The sequence below is a fragment of the Galeopterus variegatus genome, unplaced genomic scaffold (genome assembly GCF_000696425.1).
Source record: "Galeopterus variegatus unplaced genomic scaffold, G_variegatus-3.0.2 Scaffold2033, whole genome shotgun sequence".
Taxonomy (NCBI): Eukaryota; Metazoa; Chordata; class Mammalia; order Dermoptera; family Cynocephalidae; genus Galeopterus; species Galeopterus variegatus.
In genome coordinates, this window is record NW_007728144.1 from 222,756 (window position 1) to 246,073 (window position 23,318).

A 23,318-nucleotide genomic window follows, 5' to 3' on the forward strand; every position below is an offset into this window, starting at 1 on the left:
TGGGATCTGAACCCTCGGTGGGAGCGCCACCGCGCTTCCCAAGCGGCGCACTATAGCAGTGTGGAACCGGGCCGGCCCATTCCTGAAAGCTTTCTGATAAAATATTATTTTCCCATTTATTCTCTAAAGGATTGACATTAACTATCAAAGGCTAAAATTAAAATTCCCATTTGCTACAAAGGCCAATTTTACACCAGAATTCTATCCTATGAAACTGTGTAACTCAAGTTCATATTCTAGATGCCAAAAACCAAATTTTAGCTTTTGTGGAATTTGTCATTTCTTTAATGTTTTAAGAGTATACGATTGGGGATGCTGGTTATCCTGGCTTTCGAACAAGTCTGGAAAGATTCAAAAGTAAAGCACAACATGCTCCCGGGTCTTTTGCTCAGTACACTGGGTAACCCTAGCTCAGTCTCTTAACAGGCTACACAGCACAGACTACATTGTGTAGCATAGGCTACACATTGCCTTTATCTCCAAATAGGTACCCCAACTCTGTTACCCATATGTTGTATGGCACTCACAAAAGCTACCCTCTAAACTTTTTTGTGACCAGGGCAATATGACACTGTGTCTTAGACTATCTAAGCAGGCTTGCTGGTCACTGGAGAATTTCATTTCAGATATAGAACTTCTCAGCAGCATTAACACCTAGAGCACTTATCAAAATGTAGTTCCCCACCAGGTGCATCAGCATCACCTGGGAACTTGTTAGAAATGCAAATTCCCAGGCCCCATCTAAGACCTACAGACTCGGAAAGCCTAGACTGAGAATTACTGAGTTAACAGGAAAACAGTATGTTCAATGTTGTGTTGTTAATTACCACTATAGATGATTCAGTAATCAGCTGGAAAATAACGACTAGGCCAACTTCTCCAAAAAGTATCAATCTTAATGATTTGTTTATATTAAATGATTCTGACTTAAAAAAAAACACAGAACTATTAAAACAAATACCAAGGACTACCTCAAAATCAGGAAGCAATAACATAGGCTTCTACCACTCCCTGAAACCAGGAGGTCAAATTTGTAGGAAACAACTAGGTTCCTGCAAGAGATAAATTGGGGGAAATTATTGCTGACAGCTGTTGTGTTCATTTTTAAGGAATTAAAAAAAAAAGATTGCTCAAACTACTCTCCTGGCAACTCATTATCAAAATTCCAACCTGCTTCTGTGAATTAGCCACAAAGTAAGCTTTAACCACTAATTCACTAACACAGCACCAAGGACTGGCAAACACTTGAAGGAGTAACACACACAATACAAAGAATCAGACAACTCTAACTTTACTGAAATTCTCCAACCTTACCAACAAGCTTCAAACACAGATTCTGGCAACCACAAAACATCCTAGGCTGCTCTAAGAAGTACTCTAAGATCAAAGGTTACTCTTTGATGACACAATAACTTGCCTTGGACTATGGCTTATCTGAACCATTCCCTAGTTGTCCAGTGAATACAAAAAAGATTGCAAAACAACGCTAATATTAACCCATTTTATGCAACTATGCTCAAGAAAACAAAAAGGACAAATGCAGACGCAAGTATTAAAAAATGTATGCAAGAAGACCTGAAGGTGAGTCAAGAATACTTTGCACGGAGGCTCAAACCTCTGGGAACTGAAAAGATCATTAAAGTTCTTTAAATTCTGCATTACCAAATCAATGTATGAAATCAGCGACTATATTCCAAAATGAAAGAAAATATTTAATTTTGCTTCTGAAGCAAAGGTACGCTAATGGCCTCTTTTATAAGTAGTTAGCAAAAAACAGTCATGCCCAGTGCTGGAGGGAGGGTGGTATAGTGGAAGTGGACACTGACAAGAGGCCCAACCACAGAGGAAAGGCTGTGAGGAAACCCTGACAGAGCCACCGGGAGACCACTGAAGACTGGCGACACGAGGCCGACCACTAGCTTTAATGCCTTTCAAAAATTCCTTATTTTTTTAAAGTAATGAAATTATATAACTAGTATAATCTCAATCAGTAAATGAGCAACACTGATCTCAGTTAGTAAATGAAGTAGATACAGAAAACAGTCCAGCAGGAAACTTACTAAAATGACAGTTTTTTTTCTTTTCGGCTGAGGAATTGAGTGGATTTTTTGTGTTTTAATCAGAAAAAAAAATTTTTTTCAAAGTCCAAATTTCCTGACTAAAATACATAACAATATTTACCATTGCCCATTCAGCCTCATCTGATCCTCTGATGTCTGGAGGACAGGCAAGGAATTATGGCTCCCATTATGTGAGGAATGATGAAGCAGGTTTTTCCAAGTTCAGTTTGGGTCTAAGATAGGACTCAGACCCAAAGCTTCCCACTTCCAGCCCTACACAAGTGGGCCCACCTTCTCTCTGCTGGGTACCCCTCTCCTATCTGGCTTTTAACCTGAGCTGTTTCCAAAGCCTCCATGTGAAACGGTGAGCCTGGTGTCCTAACAGGAGCAGCTGGGGACAAGGATTTTCATCCTGAATCACTAGCCATGCCCTAGTGTATACAAGTGAAGTAATAGCTCAAGGATCCAAGTAAAGATCCCAGAAACTTTTTTTTGTAACATTCTAAGCGCTGATTAAATTATAGCTTCACGTGATGGTGAGAGACCTAAGGGGTATCTGAATACAGGGGCTTATTTTATGTAATGTAAGATTTATACATGTAAACAAAGGCTTGAATGATCTAGAAAGACTTCTAATGTTGTGACATGTCTCAATAAGGAAGAACAGTGTTTATTTTGTTCTCCCTCCCTAGCAAAAGGAAAAACCTCCAGCCCCCAAACTCTATTTTTCCTCCTAAGAACTCAGTATTTCACTCCCCCTGTAAAAATTTACATTTGTTTATCTGCTTTCTGCTTCCATCAAGACTACACCTCCACTTTTTCTCAAAAAAGAGATTTCCAAATAAAATTGCATCCCTCTCAAACCACTAAACAGTGGGATACAGAAATGTTGAGTAAAATCTAATTTCAACACAATCTGAGCCGTGCATTAATTTGTAGCTCACCCCAAGTACCCAGCCTTCCAATGGAGAACTGAAACTTTTCACGACTACCAGCTCTACTGTACTTACAAATGGTCTCGGTATTTCCTTCAGGGCACAGCAGTAAAAACACTTCATAAGCACCTTGTATGCAAGGGTTCATCATTATACATATTTATGTGCTATAAAAAACTAATTTTATCATCCAGGGTAGGAAGCATGCAGACATCTCTCAAAAAAATAAACTCATTTATTTTGCTCACTGAAGCTCCTGTGTAATATAAGGGCAACCACTGGCTAGTAGGGAGTTACCGGGGCATCAGTTATTTTAATCTCACTCAGGTGGGGGGATACAATTTTCAATCTAGCCACTTGCTGTTTTGACAAATAGAGCGTTACCACACATTTGTCCTGAAGCCAACTCATGTACTTTCTTAAACAGATACAACACTAGAAACACAGAAAAAAAAAAGGGAGAAAAAGAAAACCAGCAGCTCATGTGAACAGTCTCCATCAAATGAACCATATCAAATTACATCAAATAAAAATGTTAAACTAAGCATTATGCAAAGGCAATGTCTGCAGGCCAGTAAAACAACAGATTATAAAATGTCAGAGAAAACTAGCTCACACAATCCAATGGGCAAAGTCAACATCTTTTAGAATCACTGTTCAGGCCAAAAACACTGAGAGAGAAAGAAATCTTCCTTCAAAGATAATGTCTCTTAAGAAAATACGCAACCAACTATAGCACTGTCTTTTTTTGAGACTACATGCTGTGGAGAAAGAAACCATTCTTGGTCAAGAACAGATCTGGCCACCTGACTCTGCCACTACTGAGGCCCTAGGCAGATGTCTCTGCTTTAAAATGGGGACATTATCCTCTATCTGTGAGGGTTGCTCTCAGAAATTAGTCAATGCAAATGACATACTCTGCATAGTGGAAGGTATTCAATGAATAAGGTATTTGGTAGCTAGTCTAAATTTCTTAGAGCACATTACTAACAATGTGAACAATACAAACTAATTCTTGAGCAATACAAAGTAAATGATAACTAGTCTTGGAAATAACTACTGCCCATTTGCTCCTAGCCAAGACTAACGCAAGGCCAGGAATACCTAAGAATGCTAACTTTACTACTAACATGCCTGTAGTGGGCTGAATGGTGGCCTCAGAAAAGATATGACCACATTCTAATCCCGAGAACTTGTGAATGTTGCCTTATTTGGAAATGGGGTCTTAGTAGATGTTGTTAAATTAAGGACTTTGAGATGAGATTATCCTGGATTATGCAAGAGCCCCCCAGATGCCATCACAAGTGACCTTATAAGTGACAGGCAGAGAAAGATAGGACACAAAAGAGAGGAGGAGGAGGCAATGTGACCATGGAGGCAGAGACTGGAATGATGCTGCCACAAGTCAAGGAATGCCAGTAGCCGCCAGAAGCTAGAGGAGGTAAGGAACAGATTCTTCCCTAGAGCCACTGGAGGGAGCTCAGCTCTGCTGATAACTTGAATTGGAACTTCTGGCCTCCAGGATTGTGAGACAATAAATCTCGGTTATTTTAAGCCATGAAGCTTGCAGTGATTTGTTATGGTGGCCACAGGACACTAACACAATACTCTATTATGGAGGAGGAGGCACGCTGCTTAAATACACCCAGAAGTTGATTGATTGCTTTTTACCTCAGCAAATTACTTTATTGTAATGATAAACAAGTTATTAATCCAGAGGGAAATATCCTTTAAAGTAACCAGTGCAGCCAGCCAGCTGGTTAGCTCAGTTGGTTAGAGTGCAGCATTGATTACACCAAGGTCAAGGGTTGGGATCCTACTACTGGCTCACTGCCAAAACAAACAAATAAATGAAAACAAAAGTAACCAAAACAAATACAAGACTAGAACAGAACAGCTCAGCATGAGGACAGCCCTGTTGTGCTCACAGGGCTGGCATGCCAAGCAGAGACTGCTGGGTGGGTGCCTTTATGTTTCTTTAAAAAGCAGCCTTTTGATGAAGCCACAGAAGTGGCTTACCTGCCAAACCTTTTGGCAATCAAGATCACAAGGCAGAAATTAGACCAGGCAATATCAACTTGAGGCAGCACTCCCTTCCCTGAAGAAGTCATGGAAACAAGCAATAGATACCAGTCTTAAAAAACCAGTTTAGGGCCGGCCCGGTGGCGCACTGCTACAGTGCGCCGCTTGGGAGTGCGGCGGCGCTCCCGCTGAGGGTTTGGATCCCACATACAGACCGGTTCCCGCTCACTGGCTGAGAGAGGTGCGGGCGCAGCACTGAGGGTTGCGATCCCGTTGCCGGTTCCAGTCCGGTACGGGCGCAACACTGAGGGTTGCGATCCGTTGCTGGACATGAAAAAAGACAAAAAAAAAAAACCAGTTTAAAAGTTTAAGAATAATTTCATGTGCCCTAGACTCACCTGTCATTTACTTTTACAAAACTCAGTGCACAAAAGAACTCCCAGGGTAATGAATCAAAGTCAATTCTTGAAGATTCTTTTTATCCTACATATTTGGGGAATCAATAAAATAAATGAACATGACTCTGAGGCAAAAAAAAAGAGGTGGGGGGGTTGGTTGAGGTATATGAGAATAAAATATATCTTGAGTACTAGGGAAAAATACATTTGTGAACTAGGGAAAAATTGGCTTCAAGCCTTCTGGAATCCAGGAAGCTACTTTAAGCATTTGTAGTGCTATGATTTCACTCCTCCGTGGCATCTAACTCCAAAATTTGCACAGTCTGGAAAAGGCTGCAAATGGACTCCATTTTTATTAAAAGGCTTATTTCCTAGGCTTATAATTAAAAAGTAATATCCACAACAGCACCACAGTCCACGTGTAGCCAGTTTATGATGAATTATGCTCCGTATCCTGGGTTCAAGATCAATTTTTGGTAAAAGCTAAGGCGTAAAAGACATCATACTTAAAAAGATTAGTGTAACTCCTTTATTCAAGCACCATTAATATAAAATTGAAGGATAACTACTACCAAGTTCTTGAGAAAACCAGGCAATAGAAAGGAAGGGTCCTACAATCACCACAGCTATTACTTTGTCTTCACCCTGCCTACCCTGACCTTGGTTCTGGCATCACCAGGGCTTCTGGGGAAAGGAATGTAAACAACACAGGTGACAAATGGAGGAAGCTGTCTGCTTCACTCCACAGCCTCACAAATCACACAGCCTCAGCAGCATCACAAGGCTCACTGCGCACGAGTGTGACTAACACACACAGCAGATATTTCCTTCTCATTCCCAACCCAACTTTGCAGCAAGACCTTTAAAATTAAGACACAAAGACAGTTATGAAGTGTTTCCTTAAGAGGATTTCTAAGATGCCATTCTCTATAAAAAAGATTTTACTGGCATCAGGTATGGTGCCTCTTTGCTCCTATCAGCACAGAGAGGCTGCCACCCACTAAGTACATGCCACCTGCTTTGTTTCTCTATCACTGCCCATAACAAAAGGAAAAACCAGATTCACATTATTTTCTTGAAGTTCACTGTGAGTGGGATAAGTCACAACTACACTGTCTGCACACCTACCACATGGCCACATCCTGTGCTAAGCAGCCTAATCTGCTGCTTACCTGATGAGGTGGACCTTCATTATCTCCATTTCACAGATGTGGAACCGAACTTCAGAAAGGACAAATGTCCTGCCCAAGTAGTGTGATTTGGACCGAGCTGATCCACCCTGAAGCCTCTGCTCTTTTCTTCACACCCACGCTGCCTCACTTATAAGCCAACCTCAGTTGAGGCAGTTGCACAAGTATAGTACACGTCTACACATCTCAAAGTTTATGTGCCCAAGAAGCGACCTACATTTCAGTAAAATTACAGCAATACAATTACAGAAGAAAAATACTCCAGGTGTTTCCAAAATATTAATAGTTTGATAGATGAAAATCTCACTGACGCAGTTGCTCAAAAAGAAACAGCTCACTAAAGGAGAGGTCACAGAGACAATAGATTAGAGGGTTCCAGGAGCTGAAGAGGGAGGAAAATGGGGAGTTACTGATGGATGGTTACAGTTTCTGTGATTAAAAAGTTCTAGAAATAGACAGTGGTGGTCATTGCACAATACTGTAAATGTAATTAATGCCACTGAATTGTACACTTAAGATGGCTAAAATGCCAAAATTTGTTATATTTCACAATTTTTAAAACTTTAATTAATTTAATAATTAACAATAATTAATAATGTAATATATCCAAAACCATTGTACAATTTAAATGGGTGAATCTATGGTATGTGAATTTATATCTCAATAAAGCAGGTTAAAAAGGAAAGAAACAGCTTGTAATAAGTCACTTAGTAAGTGCTATTTCTTTACTTCCTTCTCCCAATAACAATCTGAAAATTGCTACACAGCACGAAGACTAAGAAAAAAACCATATGCCTCAAAGGGGAAAACAAAAAACAAACAAAAAAGAACACATTCTAAACTTCCTGAATATCATTTAGCTACAAACATGGTTTTTTTGGCCCTCCTCCCTTTCTGGTCAAGGCTCATAATTCAATATAGAGTCTTATTTAAAGGGTATACACAGGGCAGAAGGTATGGTTAAATTGCATCTTCTACGAAAACAAAAGAGTCCCCCTTTTGCTCCCAGCGTCTGGTCAGAGAAGTTGCCTCAGTGTAAACATCATCACAGCAGTGACAGCAGTGACAAGTTGACTGAGGCCCATGATGTGCCAGGCACTGTGCATTTTACATACATTCTCTCATTTTGCCTTTACAACAACCCTATCAAACAGGTACTAATATTCTCTATTTACAGATAAGGAAGCTGTGGCACACAGAGGGTAAGTAAATTGCTCAAGATCACACAGGTAATGAGTGGAGATGGGATTCAACTGTACTATACCACACTACATGATATCCTGACGTGAAGCAATTCTACTGAAGGAATCAATCAAATAGCTTTTTAAATTTTAAATTCAAATGGAAACCAATCCTGTGGAGTGTTATGACACTAACAGCTATGTGCCTACCAACAGTACAAACTGTGTTACAATTCATGTTTATGTTGGGAAGTTGGAAGTCACATGGAGTGGGGAGGTGGGATTACTGCAGCACTCAAAACAGACTTAATTTATCCCATTCCTCTTTATGAGGGAGGGACACGCAGGACAGGAGAAGGTTAAGTGAGGGCTTCCCTGCAGGTGATTAGGCAATACTGTCTGGAGATAAAAGCTGAGTCTGGAGTCTGCACTTCTGGACACGTGGGGGCCATTAACAACCCACTAGTGACCTTGCATACCGTGCTGCTGGAAAGAACGGCAGTTACGGTAGTGAACAGTAAATAAGAGTTGCTCTATCACCAGTGAGAGGGCTGGGAAGAAAAGAGGTATAGCTCTGATCTTTATTATCTTCTTTTCTTGTAATCCTTCACTTTAAAATCTCTCTGATGTTAAATATCAAGCACATGCACAGTATAAGAAAAACCCAATTTGCTGCCAGCACACGATTGCTTTCCATGGAGAAAAAGGGAGAAAACATTAGCATGCTTTATTTCAGGCACTGTAAAGGCTCCTCTCCCCTCTGTACTTATAGCTGATATATACATATACCTATACAACCTTACATAAACGGCTGCATTATATTTATTTAAATAACAAACTTTTTTGAATGCTCTAAATCAAAGCAATCTTGCACCCATTATGTGCCATTCTGACACAATCATCTGATTTTTCATGTGAAGCACTAAAGGGTAGGTACAAGCAAAAGCTTTCACATTTGCTGTCACTGTACTCCAATTTTATGTCCACATCACATGATAACAAACTTTCTTCTTTATCATTAAACTAAAAATATAAAACACATTCCGCTACATCTACTTTCATTAAATCTGCTAGTTATGTTAGATCCTCACATATATTTTTTTCATTATTTTTAAATTAACAAATAAAAATTGTATATATTTATGTGGTACAACATGATGTTTTGAAATATATGTATACTGTGGAACGGCTACAATGAGCTAATTAACAAATGCATTAACTCACATACTTTTTTGTGGTAAGAACACTTAAAATCTACTCTCAGCAATTTTCTATAATACATTACATTGTAATTAACTATAGTCACCATGTTGCACAATAGATCTCTCAAATTTATTCCTCTTAACTGAAATTCTGTATCTTTTGACCAACATCTCCCCAATCCCACCAATCCCTTATTTTAAAGAAAGGAAAATAATATATACTGGGTACGTATTAAGTTCTAGGAAATATCAAAGTTTTTTCGCATCTCATACAATCCTTATAACCTCCACGGAAGGCAAATAGTTTTACCCCCATTTTACAGAGGAGGAAACAATTTGTCTAAGAGCATGTCACTCCTTGTTATGGCTTGTCTCCTCTTCAGTAGCTTAGAAACAAACATAAAGCACTGTCATCCCAGGAAGATCTAGATTTCCAGCAGAATTCTGTTCCGATTCAGAACACTTGCATAAAGAACAAGGCAGCAATCCTGTACAGTAAACTGAAGGCACATACCTCTTCCCTTTAAACTCCATTACTTACAGATAATAGTTAGAATAAGAGACTTGCTCATTTCCTTCCTCCTTCTAAGAACTGTGGTAAATGGAAAACAATCTTCCCCAAAAAACCTTCATAAAAGTTATCTACAAGAGAGTTCAAGGTGTCTTGAGAAACAGATGACATAATAAGACATAAGGCAAAAACTCTGATTTTGTGCTATCTGTGGTACAATAAAAGCAAAAGCAGAGAATATTTTTAGCTCTTTCCAGACTAAAAGAATTTGACCAAAGGATCTTCTCTAAGACTGGTTTTGCATGCATTGATTAAAACCGACCAAGGTTATAAAAGAAGGTAAATCATTTCCTAACCAGAGAGCCTCTAACATAAATAAAGAGTACATTTCACGCAGCCTATCATTAGCAGTGGTCTCATCCTGATTTCCATGGCTAACCTCTCTTATGACTTTCATCCTGATTCCAGCAAAGCAAGGAGGCATATGAATGGTGCCTAGACCATGTAAAAGACACCATGCAAAATCCTCATGGGACATTCTTCTAGACAAGCTTAGCTTAGAAAACACTTTATATTACATCTGATATTTGCACACTGTTCAAACACCAGCTGTCTAGGGATTTTCTCAATAGCTGACTCAATGAAGCTTCCCAAAAAGGCATAACTGATACTGCTAAATGTTAGTTTAGAATAATGCAGAAATAGTTGGAGATTATTTCCCCTCAAGGTCTACTTTTTCAACATAAATCTGGTGAGAGCAGAACAAAATATCATTCGCATGTGTTGGCAGTTTGATGTTCATCCAAATTTATGTTAGGACTATGCATGTTTGGTAAAGCTTAAATTTAGAAAAGCCTGGTGTCAAAATACATTAACCTTCAGAAAAACTTCCATATTTTTCTGAAATCATCAGCTTAAGGTAATGTTGGGGGCAACTATAGAATGTTTTTCTACAAGAGTAATCCTGAAAAATGACAAAAATCAGAGTTTAATGTCATAAATCACACGTGCAACTAAGAATAAGATCAATACTAACGTATTAAGAGATGTCAAAAGAAGCAAATGCCTTTCCCAATTTCTAAGTGGGTTAAGAATGAATGACCGCACTTGACCAAGTTATTCCAATACAGAATAATAAAATGTTTTTATTTCACATTTCAAATCCTGCTGAAATTTTCTGCCTTCAAAAGAAGGAAACATTCTTCCTTTATAGATGGGGAAAAACAGATCAAAAATTCAAGTCAGGCAGGAATTTTTAGTGCACCGTCACAGGAGGATTTCTGAATTCTACCTTTATTCGAACTATTTTTGGTATGCATCTAGGTTTCAGCAAAAAAAAATTCTGAATGGGCAGAAATTTAAAATGAAGCTATATATTTACTGTCTAGTTCTTATGAATAATAGGTCTTGCACCATATTAACAATATTAGGTTAATCTGAAAATACAGAAAGTCTTAGCTAAGCTTTTTCTTTTTTGTGTGTGTGTGTGTGTCTTTTTCGTAACTGGTAAGGGAATCGCAACCCTTGGCCTGGCGTCGCCCGCACTGCACTCAGCCAGTGAGTGCACCGGCCATTCCTATATAGGATCCGAACCCGTGGAGGGAGCGACGCTGCGCTCCCAGCGCCGCACTCTCCCGAATGCACCACGGGGCCAGCCCTTAGCTAAGCTTTTTAATCAAAGTATATTTTGATTGCTCTGCATGCTGGTCACATATATGTCTGATAAACTAGATGCAGCCTATATCTAACCTAGAATGTATCCAGCAGCTGATTTTATAAGAAGTTGATTTTACTGGAGAAGCAAGATCATTGTTTTAAATATTTACAAATGAATAAACATCTCTCAGTTGAAAAATATTGTAGAACAATCAATTTAACGCCATATACATAAAAATGTAAGGAATAGCCATGATGCGAACCATACTCAGTGTCACCTGTGGGTTCCATGGTCTATGGCATAAGCTACCTTTCCAAAGATTTACCAAGATAAACAATGACCCTAAAATAAGAGTTAAGAGCTATGAAAATCCTTTTTACCCTGAAGGAACTGGATAGACAGCAAGGACTCAGTGGTTAGCAGGATTAATTTTCCATGCAGAAAACTTCATTTCTAATATACACCACACTATTACCCAGTCCACTTAGAAAGTCATACACATTCACCTCTGAACTTCCATGGAAAAGAAGATCAAAGATTAAAAAAAAAGAAGAAGCCATAATATGATAAAATTCACGAATTCAGAACCTGTAGGAATCCAGATGTTTGGAATCAACATCTGACTCTGCAGCATGCTACCCAAGTACACGCACTGTGATACTAGCATGTATACAGACAACTTAAGGAGACAGTATTCTTAATCTGGTTGTGGGCTGCCTTGTTCTGCCTGGCTCTCCCAGATTCTCCTAGAACAAACCCTGTTAAGAGAGCTGGGGTAAAGATGAAAGTTTAGGGCTCTGACATAGAGCCCAGCTGTGCTCTCCTTGAAGATCACATCCCTAACTTTAGTCTCAACTTTGCCAAGTAAGCACAAACCACACTTTGAAGTACTAATCTTGAGATTCTTTAAAAATGCTCTGAACTTAAGACTTCTCCCTAAATCAGACTTCTTCCAACAGTGAAGGTACGTGAGCAAGCCTTTTCTTCACTGGATGCATTCAGATAAGGGCTCAGGATACAGTGACAATCAAACCTTCACAGACAATCTTAAAAGTCATTTGTATAATCAACATCTTCTTAGAAACAATATTATTTAATCAGATAATAATGCAAGCATAAATAATAATTTCACATGTAGAGTTTGTTAGGGGTTAGGTCTAACTACACACACATCTCCCTTGCAGGTAATTTAGATACCAGTGCTTTTCCTTACACTTACTAAATTATTTCCCAAAAGGTCAGTTTCTATTTTCAAAAACATCTGAGTCACTAGAGCTAAGAAATATTTTATCTAAAAATGCACTACAGCTCCCAGTCATCCCAGCTTGATATCCCAATATACTAGGCTCTTCCACAGCGAGAGAACTTGGGGATTGGGATGCTCTGATTACTTACTTGTTAAAAAAAGGTTCAATGAGTTTTGATCTGGCAGACACATGAATTTTTGGAGGACTGAGAAAAGAACCTAATGAAGAAAAGAAGCAGGGTATTAGACATAGTCAAGTAGACAAAGCCCAAAAGGTCAGATGAAAACATATTTAAATTGACAGTATGGTTCAATAAGGGTAAAAGTGTTCTTATGTGCCAAGTACTACACTGCAGGTTAAGTGTCAGAGGGTCCTCTCTGCCTATTCCCCCTCCCTCATCTCTTCCAACTCCTACCTCAAAACCCCCCCCCTTTTTTTTTTTTTTTTTTTTTTAACCTGCAACCCTCCCACTTCTAACTGGGTGAGTGGATCCCAGGAAAATGGTAGTGGTATAGACTGAATGTTTGTGATCCCCCAAAACTCATATGTTGAAGCCCCAAATTGACGGTATTTGGAGGTGAGACCTTTGGGAGGTGATTAGCTCATGAGGGAGGAGCTCTTACAAAAAGAGACATAAGAATTAGTGCTCTTATAAAAAGAGACACAAAAGCTTCTTCCCTCTCTGCTTTCCACCACGGGAGGACACAAAGAGAAGTCAGCTGTCTGCAAACGTGAAATAGGCTCTCACGAGAGACCGAATCTGCCAGCTCCTTGATCTTAGAATTCCCAGGTTCCAGAACTATGAGAAATAAATGTCTGTCGTTTAAGCCCCCTCGTCTATGGTAATTTGTTACAGCAGCCGGAGCTGACTAAGACAGAAAGACAGGTAAGATTGACTCTAGATCACAGTCTGTTTCACAGAAACACATATAATGAGTACCTAGGTAATTTGCCATGGAGATGAAGCACAATCCTGTGATATAAGCATCATAGCCTGCCTCGTGGAGCTGTTCAGAAGCTGTGTCATAACTTGGAAAACCTTCTGCACTTTCTACAGAGAAAAATTGAAAAAAGTTTTCCCCAGGACATCGCAAAACATGAAGACTAGTAAGCACTTTGCCTTACCAAATCCAAATTGCATTAGTATGTGCTGCAGAAATATCCTAAATAAGCAGGAAAAAAGCTACTTATTTCTTAAGACTCTCCATATAAGAACTTATAATATAAGATAGTAGAGTCACTGAAAATGAGGGCTTTGATCTAGACTACAGAAATTCCTATTACATTACTAAAGACTAAGCCATGGGCCTCCACATCTCACATTGGTAGGTGCTATTTATGATTCCCCGTAATTCGCTCTATTACAATTATTCCTCTTCTGATTGTTTCTTTAGGTCTTGAAAAGGAAACTCTTCCCTTATATATGATGATGACCTCAGAACACAACAGATACCTCAGTATAAAGATAAACAGCATGGACTCTGGAGTCACACTGAGTCTGAACCTCTCCTCCACCACTTATTTGCTATGTAACCTCGGGCAAGTCACTTTACCTCTGAGCCTCCACTTTTGTAAAATGGAAACAATAATCAAACACTCCTGAGGGTGTTGTGAGTATCAAATGAGAGAAGTAATGTAAGTAAAGCTCTTACCTAGTGCTTGATTCATGGTAACTGATCAGTAAGTGTTACCTATCAATACCTCAGGTAAACCTGGCCAAAAAACAAGCCTCCAATTCAATATTGGTAGTTCAAATTCAGTACTGTCCTCTACTATGTTTCCAAGCTTAGAGATCTAAAGATGACAGCATAACAAACTCCAAAAATAGATCAGAACTTGTAATACTGCCCTTGGATCACAAAGCCACTTCATAGGAAAGATCATTTTATAACATGATTTTTTTGTGTGTGACACTGATATACACAAATGTGAAAAGGATAAAGTCTGAGTGACCTTTTTTAAACTAAATTCTATAATACTGCCCTTGGATCACAAAGCCACTTCATAGGAAAGATCATTTTATAACATGATTTTTGTGTGTGTGACACTGATATACACAAATGTGAAAAGGATAAAGTCTGAGTGACCTTTTTTAAACTAAATTCTGTATAATACAGAATTTTATATGAAAATAATAGGATAAAACTATAATCCATAAATAATTATTTCCTAGAATCATTCTGGAAATGAATGTCAAGAAGGTTACTACAACATAGAATCAAAAGCATGAATGGAAATTAACAATAAACAGGCTGTTAACTGTTCCATGTCAATACAGTGCTCTTTAAGCAAGAATTCTTTAACCACTGTATTAAATATTAGACTTGAAGCTTAAAAAAAAAAAGCCTTTTAACATGGTAGCCACTTAAGTAATATCCTCTACTCTACCACCAGCTGAAACATTATTTCCAAAATCAATTGTTTCCATTATATTATAGAAAAGGTCTAGGTTTTCTTTCCTCCACCAACACCCCTCTTCTTAATTCCTTTTTTGGACTATTAGCCAGAAAGGAAAGCAAATAAGTATAATCTTGGCTGCTTTAATATCTTCCATTATCAATTTCTGAACCATTAGTCCTATTATTAAATATAGAAGTTTTCAGGCTACAGCTAATGGAATGCTAATTACAGCATCAGCAGCACTGTGAGTCTAACAGACACAAAGGAAGTAGCACCTGGAAGGCTCACCATATACCTGGGTAGTGGCCAGAAGTGGCAAAACACCTCCATCTCACAAAAAAAACTCTCCCCACTTCTGGTTTTCCTCAATGTTGTTGTTTCTGTAAGCCAGCTCAAAAGGTGGCAGGGGTGGGGACTTTCCTTAATCTCAACTCTGTAAACCCAGTTCTTGGGCTTTTCTGAGACAGAAAATATATTTACATTCTACCCCTGGTGATTAATCACCAACTCTTTGTCTCTTTAATCAATATGCCACAGAAAAAGACACATTAAGTTTCGGGACAATTCCAAGTATTAGGAAATAAAAACCTTGAAGATTTAATTGCTAAACTTCTCAATTAATCTGGTACCCAACTCTATTAACATAAAATAGATGCAGAATTTAGAAGACCATCTTTATTCACAAAACAGTAATTCAACACAGGGCACGAGCAAGTTAGCCAAAATGTATAAATGTGCAATATGGTTTCTAGAGCCATTTCCCCTTTCTTCTATAATATACATCAATAATTATCACAAAGAGTTTGGGAGTTTTCAAGTTTGTTTAATATTCTTACCAACTTTGGGAGGGTTGAAAGGTGTCTCTTTTAACCGCTTTTCCAATTCTGCAAGGGATGTGTTGTTAATGATATCCTGCAAACAAGGAAGCAGAGAATTATAAGACTTCCTCATCTCAGTGCAACATATATCAAAAATATTCACTATCAGGACAAAAAAAAAGACATCTAGTACTGCCCCCTTGTGTTCTTTAATGAAACACAGAAGTCATAATTTATTCAATGTGAAAGAGAAGCAGCAGATTTAATTTTCTCTACAGAGGTATGTTAAGTATAACAAAATGAAAGAAGGTTTTCACAGATGTGTTAAATACTTACAGATCTTTTGCCAGAAAGCTACTGGTATTCATTTCATTCACTTCTATAAAGTCACCTCATAAAACAACAAATGATTATACCTTTACCCGAATTTTCTTGATTAGAAAATACATCCAAAACATATAAAATAAGGAAAATAAAATCAAAAAATGGAAACCGTGTGCATGTGTAATCTATTCAAAAATAAATTACATATTTTAATATTAAAAACTTATATTCAAAAAGAATAAAGGAGAAAAGAACATAATTCCCCCACCCACATAAAACCATTACTCACTTTTTAATATACAGTCCATCCCTTGGAATCTGAGGGATTGGATCCAGGACCCCTCTCCCCACCAAACCCCATACCAAAATCTGTGGATGCTAAAGTCCCTGATATGAAATGTCAGTGTTTGCATATAATATATTACCTACCCACATACTCCAGTATACTTTACAGCATCTCTAGATTACTGGTAATACCTAGTACAATGTAATTGCTAGGTAAATAAATAGCTGTTATACTTCGTTGTTTTTGTTTGTTTGTTTTCTTCTTCAAATATTTTCAATCCTCAATTGGTTGAAGCCAGGGATGCAGAACCCACAGATATGGAGGGCTGAAAGTATTTATTTCTTGTCTTTTTCCAATGTTTTCTCTCTGTTTTTTGTCTTTCTTTCTTTTTTTTTTTTTTTGGTGTATTCAAAAGGACATTTAAATAGACCACAATTCCAAAGTTCTTAATGGTAATTCAGAAAATTTCAAACAATAGCCTCTCAATGGTAGTTCAAATTTAAATATTACCTTAAAAGGTTGTGTGCTGGCCATCAATTTAGTATCCAAGAGCCTAAAAACAAAAGAATTTTTAATAAGGTAAACAAAATGTATATCAATGCTCGAAATACTAAAATATACAAAATGCATACTTAATACATCAAATATTTTAAAGTGAACAAAGGAATTAAGTACATTAGCCTTTTTATTTTTTTGGCAGCTAGTTAGTATAGGGATGGAACTCCTGGACTTTGGTGTTTATCAGCACCACACTCTAACCAACTAAGCTAACTGGCCAGCCCTCATTAGCCATTTTGAACCTGGCACGGGCATCCTTTCTACCTTAGACTGCAGAGTCAGTCCCATCACCAGTGACTTCAAGTGGCTGTGGAAGATTCCACAATCTGATGCACTCAGAACAAGTTCCAGATTCACGTGTATCCTCAGAGAGTGCAGCTACAAAAATGTCAAGGGTAAGTCAAACACCTTCATGTGTTTTTACATGGTTCAAATACTTCTGCAGATCTAACATTCCCAAACTGTTACCATCTACTGTTACTACCCAGGTTTGTACAATATAAATTCTTACAGAGAGTCAAAATCTGCATTTGGTAGTTTCATGCTTTTGTTTTTATTTCTTACTATTCTATTTCAAAGATCAGAAGTACTAAAGAGAGAGGGACAGGGGCCAGCCCGTGGCTCACTTGGGAGAGTGTGGTGCCGATATCAACACCAAGCCAAGGGTTAAGATCCCCTTACCGGTCATCTTTTAAAAAAAAAAAAAGAATTTGATTCAAGACTAGTTTCATTCAAGTTAACATTCATCAAGTGCTTACATACAATATGCTATGCTAGGCACTTAGGCACAGACAATAAAAAGGCTACATTCCTTGTCCAAGGAGCTAATCACCTAGAAGGAGAATGGAGTTATGCTGTATAATACAAAACAAAATTTATGTACCATAGAGGTACGAAGTTCTATGGATGTTCAGAGAAAGGAAAGATCACCTCTTGGGCAAGGCAGCAAGCAGCAAAAACTTCATGGAGGAGGTATAAGCTGGACCTTAGAAAGACAAGGTAAAGTTGTATATAGCAAACACTGAGAAAAGCTAGAGAAAATTCCAATTGGAGGAAATTATATACCAAAACCACAGACCTGGGAAAACACAAAACACTTCTCAGGGAAGAAATGAGCCAGTCTGGCTGGGAAGAAGAAGAGTAGCCAGGAAGGTTGGGCCAGATCATAGAAAGCCTGACATGTGGGCTATAAAGAGCCAACTATATAGAAAAACAAAGAATATGGGATTATTTTAGAATTTTCTGCAGTCATTGATGTAAACAGAGCCATACATCAGAAGATTACACAACTAGCACAGTTGGAAGATACTCATTCATTAAATCGGTATTTAATGCCTCCTACGTGCCAAGCTCGTTTGGTATTCAAAAAATAAGCATAGTATTAAATACATTTTCCTCTTTCCTTACTGATAACTTCATTGCTTTAAAGGTCAAATAGCCAAGAAAGGAGCTGCTACTTTGGTCTGCTTGGTCAATAAGAAGGGGTTGATCTGAAATAAACATTAGCTCTTTAGACTTATAAAATGCAAATCCACACCTATCACATTTGTTTTGAGACTCACAACTATGAAGCCAGAGGGTGGTAGGGTTGTCATGAAAAGTGATGACAACCTTAAGGTTGCAGAAATAGGACAAAAGAAGCAACAGATCCACTGTACTCCTGGCTGGGCTGTGTTGTACTTTTCCAAAGGAGAATATCAAGATGCTAATGGAATAATGTAACCTACGAAATATGAAGTTAACTGAAGGTTTGCAGATGTACAAATGAGACTGAACTCTCACCTTCATCAGAAGGTGCCTTCCAATCTAAAAGTAACAAAAGATTAATCTAATCTGGTTGCAGTTGAAAGCAGGAATTGGCAAACAATGGCCTGCAGGCCAAATCTGGCCCACTGCCTTTTTTTTTTTTTTTTTAAATGACTGGTAAGGGGATCTTAACCCTTGACTTGGTGTTGTCAGCACCACGCTCTCCCAAGTGAGCCATTGGCCGGCCCTCCACTGCCTAGTTTATACATAAAGTTTTATTGCAACACCCCATTTGTTTATGTATGCTATGGCAGTTTGGTGGCTACAATAGCAGAGTTGAGAGCTGTGACAGAGACTATATAGCCTGAAAAGTCTAAACTGTTGTACTAGGGCCGGCCCCTGGCTCACTTGGGAGAGTGTGGTGCTGATAACACCAAGGCCCCGGGTTTGGATCCTATATAGGGATGGCCAGTTGCTCACTGGGTGAGCATGGTGCTGACAACACCAAGTCAAGGGTTAAGATCCCCTTACCGGTCATCTTTTTAAAAATAAATAAATAAATAATAATTTTAAAAAAAAACTGTTGTACTATCTGGCCCATTATAGAAAAAATTTGCCAACCTCTGGATTAAAGGATGAACTGAAGGTTGAAGGGGAGCAGGGAATCCTGCCTGGAGTTTGCTAAACTCCAGGTGAGAAATAAGGCTACTTGTAGTAGAAATTAAAAGAACGTAGTTGTGAGAGAGAGCATGATGATAAAACTGTCAGGATTTTGTAACTTGGATCTGGAGACAGAGCAAGAGCCAAACTGATACTAAAAACAGCGTTGGTGACTGGGTATCACTTATAGTAATGGAATCAGGAAAAAGGATTGGTTTGCAGACAGTAAGAAGGAAAAAAGGTAGTATAAATTAATGATCTCATTTGCTACATACAAATTCTAAACAACACTTAATCTGAAGGCTATCCAGGGCCGAGCCTGTGGCGCACTCGGGAGAGTGCGGCGCTGGGAGCGCAGTAGCGCTCCCGCCACGGGTTTGGATCCTATATAGGGATGACCGGTTCGCTCACAGCGCTCACTGGCTGAGCACGGTGCGGCCGGTCTCAAAAAGGACAAAAAAAAAACAAATGAAGGCTATCCAGGTGGAGATGCCTGGAGTCCCAGTGTAAAATATATACCTGGATCTGAGGAGAGACCACAGCTGGGGATGACGATGTTGGAGTCTATAAGGCCAAGTTACAAAAGTGGGTGAGTTCACTAAAGGATAGAAAATACAGAGAGAAAATAAAGGAGAGTGGAGGGCATAGTGATGGGAGGGGTGGGTGCAAGTGAGGTGAGGCACGCACGCAGTTAGGGAGCAGGAGAAGAGCAAGAAAAGGAGCCAAAGAAGCTTGTGCTTTTGGAGACTGAAATAACCTAGGTCAAAGAGTTACCCCAGGTCAACAGAGAATCTAAGGGAAGCAATCTAACAGGAAGTAATCAAGAACTTTGTAGGACCTAATTCAGTTCAGTTGGTACTACTTTCAATGGCCCTGCTATGTCTTATTTTAACAGTACCAAACTATCAGCCCACACCTGTGGTCTAGGAAGCCCTGCCCAGGACAAAATGAGCAAACCACTCACATCAAGACAACGAAACAAGGGTAACTTCATTGCTTTAAAGGTCAAATAGCCAAGAAAGGAGCTGCTACTTTGGTCTGCTGCTGAGCGAGGCGTGGGAGCAACACCGAGGGTTGCAATCCCGTTGCCGGTCCCAGTCCGGTGCGGGCATTTTCTGTATTATCCTGAATCTGCCCATAAATCTGTAAGTACTCTCTTCATCTGAACCATCTGGTGAAATCCTGTTTACCACAATAACCCTGAGTGATAAAATGCATTATTAGAAAGCTTGATTTGATGGCAAGACTGTTGTGATTTTTAAAAAATAAATAAATATCAAAGTTTTTTTACTAAGTGGCAATCATCTTTAATGTTAGATTAAATTAATAATGTCTGAAATATATTAAATTTTAGTATATGACAGGCCACATTATCAGCAATATATATTTACTACCTTTCAATCTTCACAACAGTCCTACTAATGTCACAAACTAATCAAAGTCAGTCTAGTGGTGGTTCACAATTGTCAAGTTCTTTTGTTAACTATTAATCACCTGCAGTGTTAGGCTATCCAGAGGTTTTTCCCAATTTCACTAATATGTACTATATAATTTTTTATAAAAGTAAATCTTAGACTAAATTCTGACAAAATTGCACTTGTCCTGTTTTTAATAGGTTTAGTGGAAGACCCACACCTTAACCAGAAGCAGAAATTATGTCCAGAGATAGTGCCTTCTGGGAAGTAGGGAGAACACAGGACTGGTAGGATTTAGAGTCTGAACACTGCTCAGAATGTCTTTGAATGCTCAGCTTGCCAGTTTCTTATACCTCATTCATACAACAAGAGTGAGTCTCATAAAAACAAGGACAGTGAGTTCCAATTATTTTTTTGAACACCATTTATTTCACCAATGAAAGCTTATTTCTGATATCACTCTGGTTAATTGATATACCCTCTGGTACAGATGTGCCCCAGCACATCTGTTATGTTGATTCTATTAATTTATTTCAAATGTTAATCATCCCAAGGTGTAAATTAAAAGTAATATAATCAGACTATAATGCCTAGACAGAAGTATTTTTGATCATTTTTTAATCAAAAAAAAAGAAATCAGGTTCAAAATAGAAATGAAGATTTTCTTGTAATTAAATGGATGAAGAAAGCATCATGCTCCCAGAATCATTGCAAGAGATGGGGTAATATGCGTAATAACTTCGTATAGCATACATTATACGAAGTTATACGAGCTCACTGGCTGAGCGAGGCGTGGGAGCAACGCCGAGGCTTGCGATCCCGTCGCCGGTCCCCGGTCCGGTACGGGGGCAACACTGAGGGTTGCGATCCGTTGCCGGACACGGAAAAAAAAAAAAAGAAAATAGCATCTTGACTAGATACTGTGAGGCTAAAGACAAAAAGAACTACACATAAATGCTATAATCTAGTCAAAATTGTACTTCTCACAAGGTATGGGTTAGTAGTTCTGAAACTATGTGTATATCAGATTTAAACAAACATATATAATATAGAGAATAAGAACTGGGTTTCTCACTGTTGGTGAAAAAAGTTACAATTAAGAAAAGAGATAAGCTAAAAATAAACCCTGTGGTATTAAACTGGAATCTGACATATCTGTAAAAGGCATGACTATATCCATACACAGACACACACAGACACAAATACAGCTATGTGTGCAAATGCATGGGTATACAGATATATCATTCTTAGCTTTGTCCAGTGAGAGGGCCTAGAAGAAATGACATCATGGTAGTAACCTAGGGCCAAATCTTGGTTTCTAAACACCATTCCCCAACAAAAGGAACAAGGGCCAGCCAGTTAGCTCAGCTGGTTAGAGCTTGGTGTTACAACACCAAGGTCAAGCAAGGGTTGGGATCCCCATACTGGCCAGCTGCCAAAAAAATAAAAAATAAAAGGAACCAGGATTCCTTGGAGAAGTAATTGATTCCACAGCTGAGCCAGGGAACATACAACATGAGCCTAGAACATTTTGTGATGCCAGAAAGTGGGAAGTACTCAAAAAAGGATGGGGGCTTGTTCAAAGGACACAGGAGCCAAACCACAGAAGCTCCAATGGGCAGAGATGGTACAATTTGAGCAACAAAATAAATAATAAAAATACTAGATTAAAAACTGTAGAACAAAATAAATATCCCTGAGTCCATATCCATATACATAAATAATGAATAAATAAGCAGGGAAATACCAAGGCCAGCCAGCTGCCAAAAATAAATAAATAAATAGGGAAAAGAATTCCCTCTTCTGTACGGAAGAATTCTAAGAACAAGTGTAGAAAGAAAGAGGGAAGTACAAATTCACCATTAGAATACCACAGTAATAATTGCTGCAGGCAAGATCCACTGATAGATGCTAATATTAGTGGATAAAAGTTTGAGGAAAAACAGGATTTTCATAGTCTCAACTATCTTCCCCAAGATAATTATTAACTGCAAAGGAAAAACAGTAACTTCACAGAACACAAATCCAGTAGACACCACCTTAACCAAGTGATCAAGGTCAACCTCCTTAACCCTCACTTCTGTGGTATTCTTGCCCAAATCGTTTAACCTCAGCTCAATCATGAGAAAATATGAGACAAATCCCAACTGAGGGAAAGTTGACAAAACAACAATTGATACTCATCAAAAATATCAAGGTTAAGAAAGACAAAGCCAGACGGTTAAAGTGTGCAGGAGACTAAGGAGAAGTTACAACTAAATGCAATGTAGGATCCTGTAGAGAATCGTGAACAGAAAAAGTACTTAGTGGAAAACGTAGTGGACTTCAAATACGGTGTTTAGTTTAGTTCTCAATAATGTACCAATGTTAATTTCTGGGCTCTGATAACTATACAACGGTTATGTAAGATGTTAACATTAGGGGTAGCTAGGTGAGAGATACACAGAAACTCTGCACTATTTTTATAACTTTTCTGTAAGTGTAAAATTAGAACAAAACTAAATTCAGCACTCATTCATGACAAAGACCCTCTATAAGTTAGGTATAGATGGAAAGTACCTCAACATAATTAAAGCCATATACGACAAACCCACTTCCAATATCATCCTGAATGGGGAAAAGCTGAAAGCTTTTCCTTTAAGAACAGGAACTAGACAAGGATGCCCACTCTCACCACTCCTATTCAACATAGTGTTGGAAGTACTAGC

The 23,318-nt window shown here is 38.5% G+C and overlaps 1 protein-coding gene across 1 annotated transcript in view; it reads right to left on the reverse strand.

Annotated features, from left to right (window-relative positions):
• Window positions 1-23,318, reverse strand: part of PARN (poly(A)-specific ribonuclease) — a 142,835-nt gene that overhangs the window by 95,093 nt on the left and 24,424 nt on the right. Inside the window, exons 7-10 of the mRNA XM_008580142.1 lie at window positions 16,742-16,784; window positions 15,640-15,715; window positions 13,344-13,454; window positions 12,552-12,621 (exon numbers count right to left, since the gene is read on the reverse strand). Coding sequence (XP_008578364.1) covers window positions 12,552-12,621; window positions 13,344-13,454; window positions 15,640-15,715; window positions 16,742-16,784 — 300 coding nt within the window. The remainder of the gene's footprint in view (window positions 1-12,551; window positions 12,622-13,343; window positions 13,455-15,639; window positions 15,716-16,741; window positions 16,785-23,318) is intronic.